The 10,873-nt window shown below is 39.2% G+C and overlaps 1 protein-coding gene across 4 annotated transcripts; it reads left to right on the top strand.

Annotated features, from left to right (window-relative positions):
* Positions 1–1,261: 1,261 nt before the first annotated feature.
* Positions 1,262–10,618, top strand: LOC136849884 (zinc finger protein 182-like). Of its 4 annotated transcripts, none has more exons than XM_067123390.1 (3): positions 1,579–2,398; positions 5,966–6,103; positions 8,492–10,249. In XM_067123390.1, the coding sequence occupies exon 3, from the start codon at positions 8,663–8,665 to the stop codon at positions 10,022–10,024; it is 1,362 nt and encodes a 453-aa protein (XP_066979491.1). In that variant the 5' UTR covers positions 1,579–2,398; positions 5,966–6,103; positions 8,492–8,662; the 3' UTR covers positions 10,025–10,249. The 4 variants fall into 4 exon arrangements, with proteins under 4 accessions (XP_066979493.1, XP_066979491.1, XP_066979492.1 ...); XM_067123389.1 differs by lacking the exon at positions 1,579–2,398 and adding an exon at positions 4,439–4,565 and having other exon boundaries at positions 8,492–10,618; XM_067123392.1 differs by lacking the exon at positions 5,966–6,103 and having other exon boundaries at positions 1,262–2,398.
* Positions 10,619–10,873: the final 255 nt, after the last annotated feature.

Raw genomic sequence — 10,873 nt, 5'->3', positions numbered from 1 at the left:
ATCCTATGCTTTGTAGTCATAAGCATATTCAAAAAGTGTGAAGAAATCAAGCAGTTAAGAGGCGATTGTGGCTTTAACAATTACAAACACACACACGCACACATATCTGTTTGCTGGTAGGTTGATACACAAAAATCCTGTAGTTTTTGATGAAGGATGGCTTATCAAAATCTATAACCACCAGTCACTAACCCTTCCCATTCCTTAACTCCTTGTGCTCATTCAACATCCAACATTAGACACGACTCTATTTTTTGCAGGTATTACTTTAGGTAGCACTCTCGGGAGATCATGACCTTTATCAATACTTCACAGTTAAAGTATTCTCTGAAAAAGTGAGCTTTTTCTTTCTCCTTTGTTCTCAGAAACATGAAAATGGGAGAGATTCAATGGTCAAATGGTGACAATTCCACGACCTGTTATGAGGTCAGTTAGATCACAAGGTCAGTTTGGGTGACAAACTCCTTAGTACAGTATATTTTGTATGTGACTAAGCTATATAATTAGCATTAGGTGAAATTTGCATATAAAATTATGCAGGTCTATGTCTATGCTTACACACACACACACACACACACACACACACACACACATATATATATATATATATATATATATATATATATATATATATATATATATATATATATATATATATATACACTGTATATCGTGCATAAACCCCACTCCATTTCCCTTCGAGGAACTGCACGACAGCTTAAAAAAAAAAAGCTGACGTGCATCGTGCATTTCTGCCTACCAGTCGTGCAATCCCCTCGCCAGTCGAGTACGATCTCTCGGAAAATAAAACGGTTCTGACTGGCTGTAACCAGTTACGTCTAGGTCGTAAGCTAGACGAATTCCTCGCTAGCGCTTTTGACTTGAGAATTACCATTGTCAAACGCAGTTTGTGTTCCGTCTGTGGTCTGAATCATAATCTCCAGTTCCTCTTTTACTTTTTTGTAATAATCATCCTTTTGTTGTCCTAAAGGAGGACCCGGATAGCGGCGTTTAAAAAAGATAATATTTCCGGCCTGCACGCGGGCCAATCTCCTCCTCTCGTGCGAGTGAGTGGAGAGGTCTCGAGTGCTTGAATGAACCGGTATTGACTGAAGGAGACTGGTTGTGTATACATATCCCCTTCTCTCTCTCCCTTCATCTCTCTCTCTGACTCTCTCTCCTGGTCAATGTCACTGACACGTTTCTAAGTTGCCTCTTTTCTCTATCATTCATACTTTTAAAATACTGCTATATTTAAAATTCTCTTTCTCTCTCTCTTTCTCGTTGCGAGTCAATATGGGAGAGGCAGGACGTCAAAGCGGAATGCCAGTGCTGTCATCAAGAGACTGACAGATCAGATGACTGGAACAGCGAACCTGACTGTCAGTAACTAAGCTGTGGGGCTAAAGTGGACGGAAGATAAAAAAATGTGCCTGTGGAGGATCACAGAAGAAGAAGAGGAAGAAGAAGAAGAAGGATAGAAAGAAAACGAGTGAGAATAAGGACAGAGAGAAAACGAGTGACTGGGAGTAGCTACAGGCATGAAAACAAGAAGAAGAAGAGGAAGGATAGGAAGTCAGTCGCAGCGAGAACGTACGATGCAAAAGGCAGTGTCATGACGAGACAGGAGATTGTGTCCGATGTCTGTGACTGTTTTGACAGTTGCTTGACGTTTCTCTGATCTTCTTCTTCACGAAATGACGTGTGATTGATCCGATAAGACCGGAGTAAACAGGTGTTGCCGGTAAGGTTGATGACATCAGTGTTACGTCGTCTTGGGGAAGAAATAGGACGCCGTATAAGTTCGTACAGAAAAATACTAAGATTATCACCTTTTCATTTCGTATAAAGTGTCATGATTCGATATAAGTGATCTGTGTTGACTGTGCTGAGATTTTCCCGTGAAAATGTCAAGTGTCAAGTGAGTTTAGAAGGCACATTCTGCCGTAAGCCACGAGTTACACTCCTACACTTGTTTCAGCTGTAATTTTAAGAGCTGCGTATAAACTACACAGCACATACGATTATTCATTGCATGAAACGCTTTTGTAAAATGATTTCGTTGTCCCCAAAACATCCGAAAATGTTACGGCCACGGGCAGAACAAATCCCAAGATACGAAGGAAATAGGAGGACTATAATCACGAGGATTTTTTGAGATTGTGTCCTACGTAGGTGAAGGTCAATCGAGCAACTGCAAAGTCATGTTGTCGATTTTTTCTGTGACAATAAACGTACGTCTGGGAAAAGCAGAATTTAATTTTCTTGGTGTTTAGTTGTGATTTATGTTGATTAGTGTTATGTGAATGCTTTTTTTTTTTTTTGTTTGTTCATGTTGACATTTGGAGGGCCAACATCGACCTAATTTTGATCCATCAGGCGGGTCCCTTTATAATCTGTAAGTTATATTTTTATTGTATATTTCTTTCATAACTGTTTCTTTGTTGTGGTTAGCATTTCTAATAACTGCGCCTTTAGTTTCCTTCTGGACACCTCAAAATATTTTGCACCTTTTCAGTCCCTGAGTCAGGGGAAAATAATTTTGCATTTTTTAATTGCTACCTGAGTCAGATGCAAAATATTTTGCATTTTATAAATCCCTGAGTCATATGCAAAAATTTTTACACCTTTCAATCCCTGAGTCAGCTTTTAGAAATGAAATATTCTTGGTATGTTGCTCGAAAGTCCTTCTGTAGAGTTTCTTGTATACCTTAGGCCTACTCCATAAATTTAACGTATAAGGAGCTAGCGCCGGTGTTCCGTAAACTGGTATCGACACCCCTTCCTGATTACCTAATGATGTTTTGGCAAATTCAGAGTAAACCAAAACAGACTGGAAGAATTTGGGATTATGAAAATCAGTAATGGTTAGGCTAGTATCCTAAAAAAAAATTCCAAATGTCTGTGGCTAAAACCTGCCTGTTCTGTAACCTACCTCTGGTACGAACATAACTTCCTTCAGAAACTAAAAGAATGCTATGTAAAATTGTAGATAGATGTATGATTACCTGTTTTCTTTTAGCTATACACGTAACGTAACATACAGAGTTGACACTAGGATGACAAGTGTGGGGATGGATCACTCTCTCACTATCAAATTTTGTTATGCTTGCAGTGTACAATGACTGAAAATATTGTGTTTTTCAATTATCAAAACATTGCTTGGTATTAAATTTTAATATTTTTCGGTCTAGTGTCATATAAAACTTGCATATATCGGTAAATAAACATAATATTTAGGGTCCTTTTAAACCACTTTTTGTTTGAGTGTTTATCATTATATTATAAAATCGACTTATGGAAATGAACAATAGACCAAAAAATTGTCCGCAGACCGTATTACAAACTTGCTGAAGTTAAGAAAGATATGACGTGTCTGATTAAGACTGTCCACAAGTATCAACATCTGTCATTGTGAATTCCCTCAGTGATTTCTGGTAAAACAATTAAAGCTAACTTTGATTTTAGTCTAAGGTTGTGACTCATATTTCATAGCGAAATCTCCACTAAATTAACACATGTTATCATCACATTCAATGTTCCACTTCATGAATTTATTTATCATACGCGAAGTGTCTTATGAATTACTCATGGAAAGTTCCCGAATACTCGCGCGCGGATTCACGGTGACAGATGAAACGTGAAATATTGTGCCTTTTGTAGTCAATGAAAAAAAGAAAGCGATCATGTGACAGCTCATTTACACGTCATTATCCGATACAAGTCATTCTGATGCTTTCTTTTTTTATGATGAAATAATTTTGAATTTGTCAAACTTACACCATTTTGGCTGAGATGGACAATTCACTCATGAGCACTAAGACGACATTGAGAAGGGAGGAGATGTCAGTTTTGTTTCGCCATATTTCTGGGAAATAAGAGTATTTGTCTCTGGTAACTTTCTCTGGACAGTTTCCTGGTATTTTAAGAGTTTTATCTCCGGTTTTGGGTCAATGTAAAGCCAATATAATAGCGGAAATTTAACCGGAGTGGCTTTAACTTGAGCATTGGGGCAGCACGATTGGAAGAGATGTCTCTCTGTTGATTTCACGAAATTTGTGGGAAATAATACCTCATGTAATAGTGCTAGTCTCTGGTATCTTTCTCTGATCAGTTCTCATCAGATTTATGATCTTTTGAGAGTTTTATCTCCGATTTTAGGTTAATTTAAAACCTATATAACAGCAGGAATTTAACTGGAGTGGACTTAACTCGTAAGAGCATCAGGAGTTTAGTCAGAACGGAGATGGGAGATGTTAGTAGTTTTATTTCACCAAAATTGTAGGAAATAACACCTCATTTAAGAGTATATGTGTCTGGTATCTCTCTTTAAACAATTTTCTGATTTCTGGAGAGTTTTATTCCAGGTTTTAGGTCAATTTGAAGCTAATACAACAGCGGGAACTTACCCGGAGTGGCGGAAATGCTGGGAACCGTGAACCGTGCAATGTAAACAAACCCTCCGCTTGTAAACAAAAGGGTGGAGGAAAATCTCTCTTGACGCCCAAGAAACCGAATATCGCTCCTATTTCCGAGGAGATTTCGCAGAATTATGGAAATTAATGGTTGGTTGAACACCCTAAATTGATAATTATTGAAAATGGACGCGAGTGAATGTTGAGGTTGGCAGAAATAGGGGTGGCGAAGAGGAGGAGTAGGACTTCTACCCCACATGTGTGTCATTTCCGTTTATCCTTCGTTAAGTAGGGCGTTTTAAAGGTCATGGGACGATCACGTATAATCCATTGTGGTACAGTTTTGCAGGTTTGGGGGCCATTGCAGACCGCTGAAGTCGCTTAAAAATGATAAATTGTAGCCTGACCTTCCCGTACGGAACCCAGCCGTACTTAGGTCATTGTTGCCCTGACCCGACCTGATTGGTAAATGCCCATCTTGTTCTATAAAGATTTCCTTTGGCGAATGCAGACTGACTGGTCTAAAGGCTGCTGTAACAGACATTTCTGTAGTAGGAACCCTAATCCAGAACGTATATGGGCTAACCATATTTACCTTGACCTAACCTAACCTTTGGTGCAAAGTCCTATCCCTGCCGAGGGGGCTTTGCTCCTCCTGGGCGCCCACCTCCTTCAAAGTAATTTTGACCCTTCACTCTGGATTCTACCTGATTTTCTTACATTTCCAGCCATTTCTGAGATAGGTTAGTTTATATCCCCCTATTCTGCAGTCACCCCACAAATTGTCTGAGTTGATAACTGCATTAAAATTGTTTTCTGTTGGTTTTTGGTATTTGTTGACATTGTTGGAAGTGCATCACTTATTAGCTTTCAAGTTTACATGTAGCAGTCTAGTAAGAGCTAACTAGGCTAACCTAGGCTGTAAATCACAAGAGTGAAAGTCAGGGGTGCATCTTAACCCTACCGTGATAAATTAACCTAACCTAGGGTACCAGGTCCCACCTGGCCTAATTCACAGCTTACCCTAACTTAAGGCACCGTAAAAGAGGGAAACAAGTTTTTGTGGAAGGGTGTAAAGGAAAACTAAAAGTTTGTGAATTGTACCAACGGAAATGTTCAGAAGTATGTAAATTATAAGGTAGGCTTGCCGGAGCATTCGGAAAATTACAAGGAAATGCCTGCAACCTAACCTAATCTTAGATAACATAAGGTACTTGGTATCTGTTGTGGGGTTCTCTATCCAACTGCTGCAATTTCATGATTTCTTATTTTGAATTTTATATTGTACTTTATTTCTCTTTTGCTTTTAGTGCTTGCGTTTTAATCTTCATAAACATTGTTTCATTTACTGAATAACTTCTGTTGCATTTGATTGACTTTTATGGGTGTTTTTGGTCAAAATTTATAGCAGAAAAACCTTTAAAATGTTCATGATAATTTAATGTTTATTGGTCATATTTCTTATTTTGCAACGACCCTGTACAGAATGTTAATAATTTACAGCTGTCCAAGGAGGGTAGCGTATTCATTCCAAAATATTTATTGTTCAGATCCCGTGAGCTGTATTAATTATTCTGTACTGCCTGGAATGGTCAGTAACAGCCGAGAATAACTCATCAGCTGAGGAATGGAGTCATGGTTCTTGTTCTCGTGTGCATCTCCCACGATAGCAGGAAACTCCGCACTTAGTAAGTCACGGGCTCACTAGCTGTTTAAACCTTTCCCTAAATAATTGAAAGCATAGGTGTTACTTTTGATGGCAGATACCTTTATACTTAACTTTGCTCTCTATTTGTATGAATTGTTGTTGCGTTTTGTACTAACTGTCCGGAGATGTAAGCAGTGTATTGTCTATCTATAATGTAATAGGAATTATAACATAGATAGAAAGGGATATCTTATATTTGCTCATAGAAAAAGGTTGCTTGCCTTTTTATTTTAAATAGCTTCCTTTGACTGACGGACAGATATACTTACCAGTATTTATCCTTTTTATACCCTAATATTAATTTTTCTTGAATGATTGAAGAAAGGTTTCAGGATGACACTTACTCAGAGGGTTGGCCAGTGTTTGTCGAAGCTTATGACTTTCAGGTAAAGTTATCACATTGAAATTGGGTTTTGTTGGGTTACCCCTTCTCATCTAATTATGAGGGCCAATCTTTTGCAATAGCAGTCACAATAACTCCCTGAGTTACCTAGTGGTTATAAAATGCAGTTTATTGCTGTAGACCGAACTCAGGTATCATCTGTTTTTATTTTCCTGTCTGCATGTGTTCTCATGAAAGCTAAATCATCGAGAGAAACCTCTTATAGGACTTGTTAATCAGTGCTAGGCAATGAATATGTTCTGCTTAGGCTTTTGTGTATGAGGTAAAAGCAGTTCTGATGTCAATCCTGTCCATTACAAAGATAAAGCACAATAATTGAAGAGAAGGCCTTTTGTGACCAGTCCACTCTATTATCAAGTGCTTCAGTATTATGTTATAATAACCATTTCAGACTGGCAACAACCCCTCAAACTTTCACCCAGTTGTATTGTGCATTTGCGGGAGAGGTATCAGACCATTGAGGTGCCTGATTAACTGGTTGGTAAGGGCTGCTTCACTTCAGGAGCTCTGCAAGTACTTAAAGCATCTCCTCATTTTGTTGCCAGTGTCTTGGCCTTCTCCCCAGCTAAAAAAAAATCTGACCTAGTCCTGTCTAGGAGGTCCGTTTACCTGGGAATGGTACTTGACAACATATCTCTGACAGTACAGACCACAGTAGAGTTTCTCCAGCTTTCAGTTTCCTGTCCAAAGTTGTGGGTAAGGATCGTTGATCGCTTATCATCCCTAGACTTGTAGAGAAGGTCTAGAGTTTCCACTGTCTGTTGCAGGAATTTTGAAAGGGAGGTTCTCCCAAGAACTTTGAAACCATGCTGGAATATGTTTCCAGTCATCATTTATTTGCCCAGCCCAGCTTTTGAGCTTGTCAAACAAGTATCCATTGAAAATTTGATGCTGAAGATTATCTCTCTCTCTCTCTCTCTCTCTCTCTCTCTCTCTCTCTCTCTCTGGCCTCGGCAATATGTGAGTGAGCTCCATGCTTTGGGTAGTTCTGTATCACACAGAGAATTGGCAGTGTTTGGACCTGGTGTGCATTTTTTGCATTGTCGCCAAGATAAAGCCAACTCCCTCATAATCTCAAGCCCGACTTCACTTTGAGATTCTCAGCTGTGAGAGGTTAAAATACTTTATTGTACTAAGACCAAGCCTTATCACACGGCCGACTCTTGAATGCCAGTACCGTTGTCATCATTCTTTGAATTGGGCAGTTGAATGTACTTCATCAGTAATTGCAATGGACCAAACTTCTTTGGAAAGTTGTTGCAGTTCGATTTCTTCTCTGTGTTTATACACCATTCAGTTTTTTAGAAGTAGTCATCCAGATTTTCTTGCTCATATGATTCGTCATCTCATTAAGTAAACCATTTTGAGTTTATAAGGAACCATTTTGAGTTTATAAGGGACTTTTATCATTGACTTGATAGTAACTTGAGCTCTCATGGACCCATCATTCCTAGAAAAACAGTCTGGGACTTTCATCAGCTCAGTCTTTCACCTGAAGAGCATTTTAGGCATAAGATGATTGTTGACCTTATTATGAACAAACAAAATTTTTTTTTCGATGAAGCTAGTCTTTCATAAAAACCCTAAATTTTATTCATACTGTTGGCAATCTAGTAGTTGCTTGTTCAGTCTACGTGAAATACGATGTGGCTGGTGGATGAGTTAACCTGAGGATCCAGATGATGGTGGTGTTGTGAGGGTGCTCTTCTTCTTATTTTTGTAAACAAAAAAACAAAAAACTGTAGGTTTGGGGATCATTGTGGATCAGAGTGTGGTCATAATGTGATTGATGGTTTTATAAAAAAAAAAATAGTTTTATTTTATATATTTTTTTTGAGAGGCTGTCATGTGTATGTGTTGGGTGAGAGAACAAATTATTACGGATATTTGCCATAGATTTAAGGAGATGCAAGTCTTATCGGGTTACAGATAACGGTACAGTACTAATGATTCTTATAATTTCAGATATTTACAAAGGATGACTGGATTTATCAAAATTGACTTGCAACATGCAATAACTCATGTGGACAAGTAGCAAGTTATTGTATTGTACCTCAGCGACCATAATTCACCGCACAGATAATAATAAGAGTATTTCCTCCTGGTACTAGTTGTCAGTGATAACATTTCAACACCATGAAGGTTCTCAAGAAAGGTGTGCCAACATCTGTTGAATCAAAATCAAGTGTCAGTTTTCAGAATAAAGTAAGTACCAGCGAGAACATTTCATTCAGTAAGCTGTTTCCGAACCGTATGACACCTGAGAAGCGGGTCAGGCCTCAGCCTTTAATGAAACGATTTACGGGTACCTGCGTCGTTTGCAAAAAGATTTTCAGCGAAAGTTACGCCGAGAGGGATCCCACAATCTCTCGCATGTGCTCGCAGTCGAAAGAGAAGCCTTCGGTGTGTCGTGACTGTGACGAAAGTTTTGTGCAGACTAAGGGACTGAAGATTCATTCGATCAAGCATGGAGATGGGGATCTGATCAACGAGGACAGCAGTGATGATTGCGTCATTATCGAAACCGGGGGTGGCATTGACAAAAAGCTGACAAACACTCACATTAGCAAAAATCAAAGTAATGTGGAAAAGGACGAGTGGGTGATCATCAAGTTTGGGAAAAGCATTGACGAAGAAGACACGGAAAAATCTTTTAGCATTAAGCTGTGTAATGAGGAGTGCAATGAAGTGTCTATGGCGGTGCAGCCTGGGGAAGAAGGGACGAAAACTTTTTCCGATGTGGTTGTCAAAGAGGTCCATGAGGAAGATATGGTGACTCAGAGTAGTGACTTGACAGTTAAAGACATCATACAGATTGGGTCATTGTCGTTTGATAATGGATACGAGGACAGTGATAGTTTGGGTAGTATAGGCAGTGTTAGTCAGGCCTCCAGCTCCACGGTGACGAGCCAGTCGTATCCGGAGACGGACGGAGCGTGGACTGTGTGTACGAAGAGGTTCAGTACTGCTGACGCAAGGCTAGACGATTGGAGCGTCTGCACTCAGGATTTCTCAATGAGGGGCAGTTCGTCTCTCGTGTGTCACATTTGTAAGAAGTATTTTGTTAATGATAATGATTTGAAGTTCCACATTCTGACTCATTCCCAGAAAACCAACTGCTCCAGTGTTGAGCCCGTTGAAAAACGCACAGATAGAAGGTCAGCAGAGACGCATGGCTCAAACACAGCGGACCGAGAGCCGAATAAATGCAACATTTGCGGTAAGAGCTTCTCTGACGCTAGTGCATTGAGAATGCATTCAAGAACTCATTCCAGTTCGGTATCGGATAATGTAGGTAATGTGTTTTCCAAGAAGGTCCCTCACAAGGGCCTCTATCATAAAAATCCGTTTCTCCAGGCAAACGAAAAACTCTTGTCTTGCTCAGTGTGTGGCACAAGATTCCAGCACAAGCAGCAGTTGGCAAAGCATACCAAGACGCATTTAATGTTGGCTTGCAAAGTCTGCCAAAGAGTTTTCAAAAAGCACCAAATCAAATAACTGGAGGTGCCACATTACGAGGCCAGCACGTCACACTTTTCGGAGACTGCCAATGAACGCAAGGGAATTGGTGGGCTGTGGAAAGGCTAAGGATGTTTGTGCTCATATAAGCAGTGAAAAGACTGCTGAAAAGGACAGAGATTCCAGGAAAGAACCTTTAGCCTTGGACCTCCACAGAGCCAAACTGGCGACATCTCTTCACAAAGGAATGAACAAGAACATAAAGGAAGAAGACATTGTCATTGAAGATTTCCCCATGGTTGAAGATTACTACGTAACTTACGTCAAGGATGAAGTTGGGGAGAGAGGTTGTGTGTTTAAGAGCATTGCGGAATTGAAAGAGCCCAGTGTACAGAAAGGAAAGTGCAGTAAACGATAAAGTTTATAGATTTTTCTTAGTTTTGATGTTTCAGTACTTAAGGCAGTTAGTAAAAAAAAACAAGTGGATAAATCGTAGTACTGTACAGTATTAGATTTATTAATAAATTTACTGACGTTTTTCCTTTTTGGACTCGTTAGGTAGGCCTTTGATATCAGTGACCAAAGTATTTCCTGTTAAAAATATCTTCCATTTATTAAGTCTCGCATTGAAAATTGAAATGATGTTGACAGTTATGTTTGTACAATTTTTATGCTCTTCAGCATATTATAGCAAGGTGTATTTGAAGAACTTGTTTCAGTACTCCTAGATCAAAATCTGAAATCAGATAGAGAAGCTGTCAATCTTTGTTGAGTTAATGCTGTATGTTCGTGAATTTGCAGTGACTGAGCTCATTATGTGGTAGACACTGACCGTGTTAGGTATCGATAAGTGATATTTTCTGTATTTTACGTATGGCTTGTCATATT

Source organism: Macrobrachium rosenbergii, chromosome 21 (assembly GCF_040412425.1).
Source record: "Macrobrachium rosenbergii isolate ZJJX-2024 chromosome 21, ASM4041242v1, whole genome shotgun sequence".
Taxonomy (NCBI): Eukaryota; Metazoa; Arthropoda; class Malacostraca; order Decapoda; family Palaemonidae; genus Macrobrachium; species Macrobrachium rosenbergii.
Note: the sequence above shows the minus strand (reverse complement) of the source record. Positions and strands in the feature narration are given on the sequence as shown.

Excerpts from the sequence above, each read along its gene's own strand:
- LOC136849884 (XM_067123391.1), top strand. The coding sequence starts at position 8,663 with ATGAAGGTTCTCAAGAAAGGTGTGCCAACATCTGTTGAATCAAAATCA.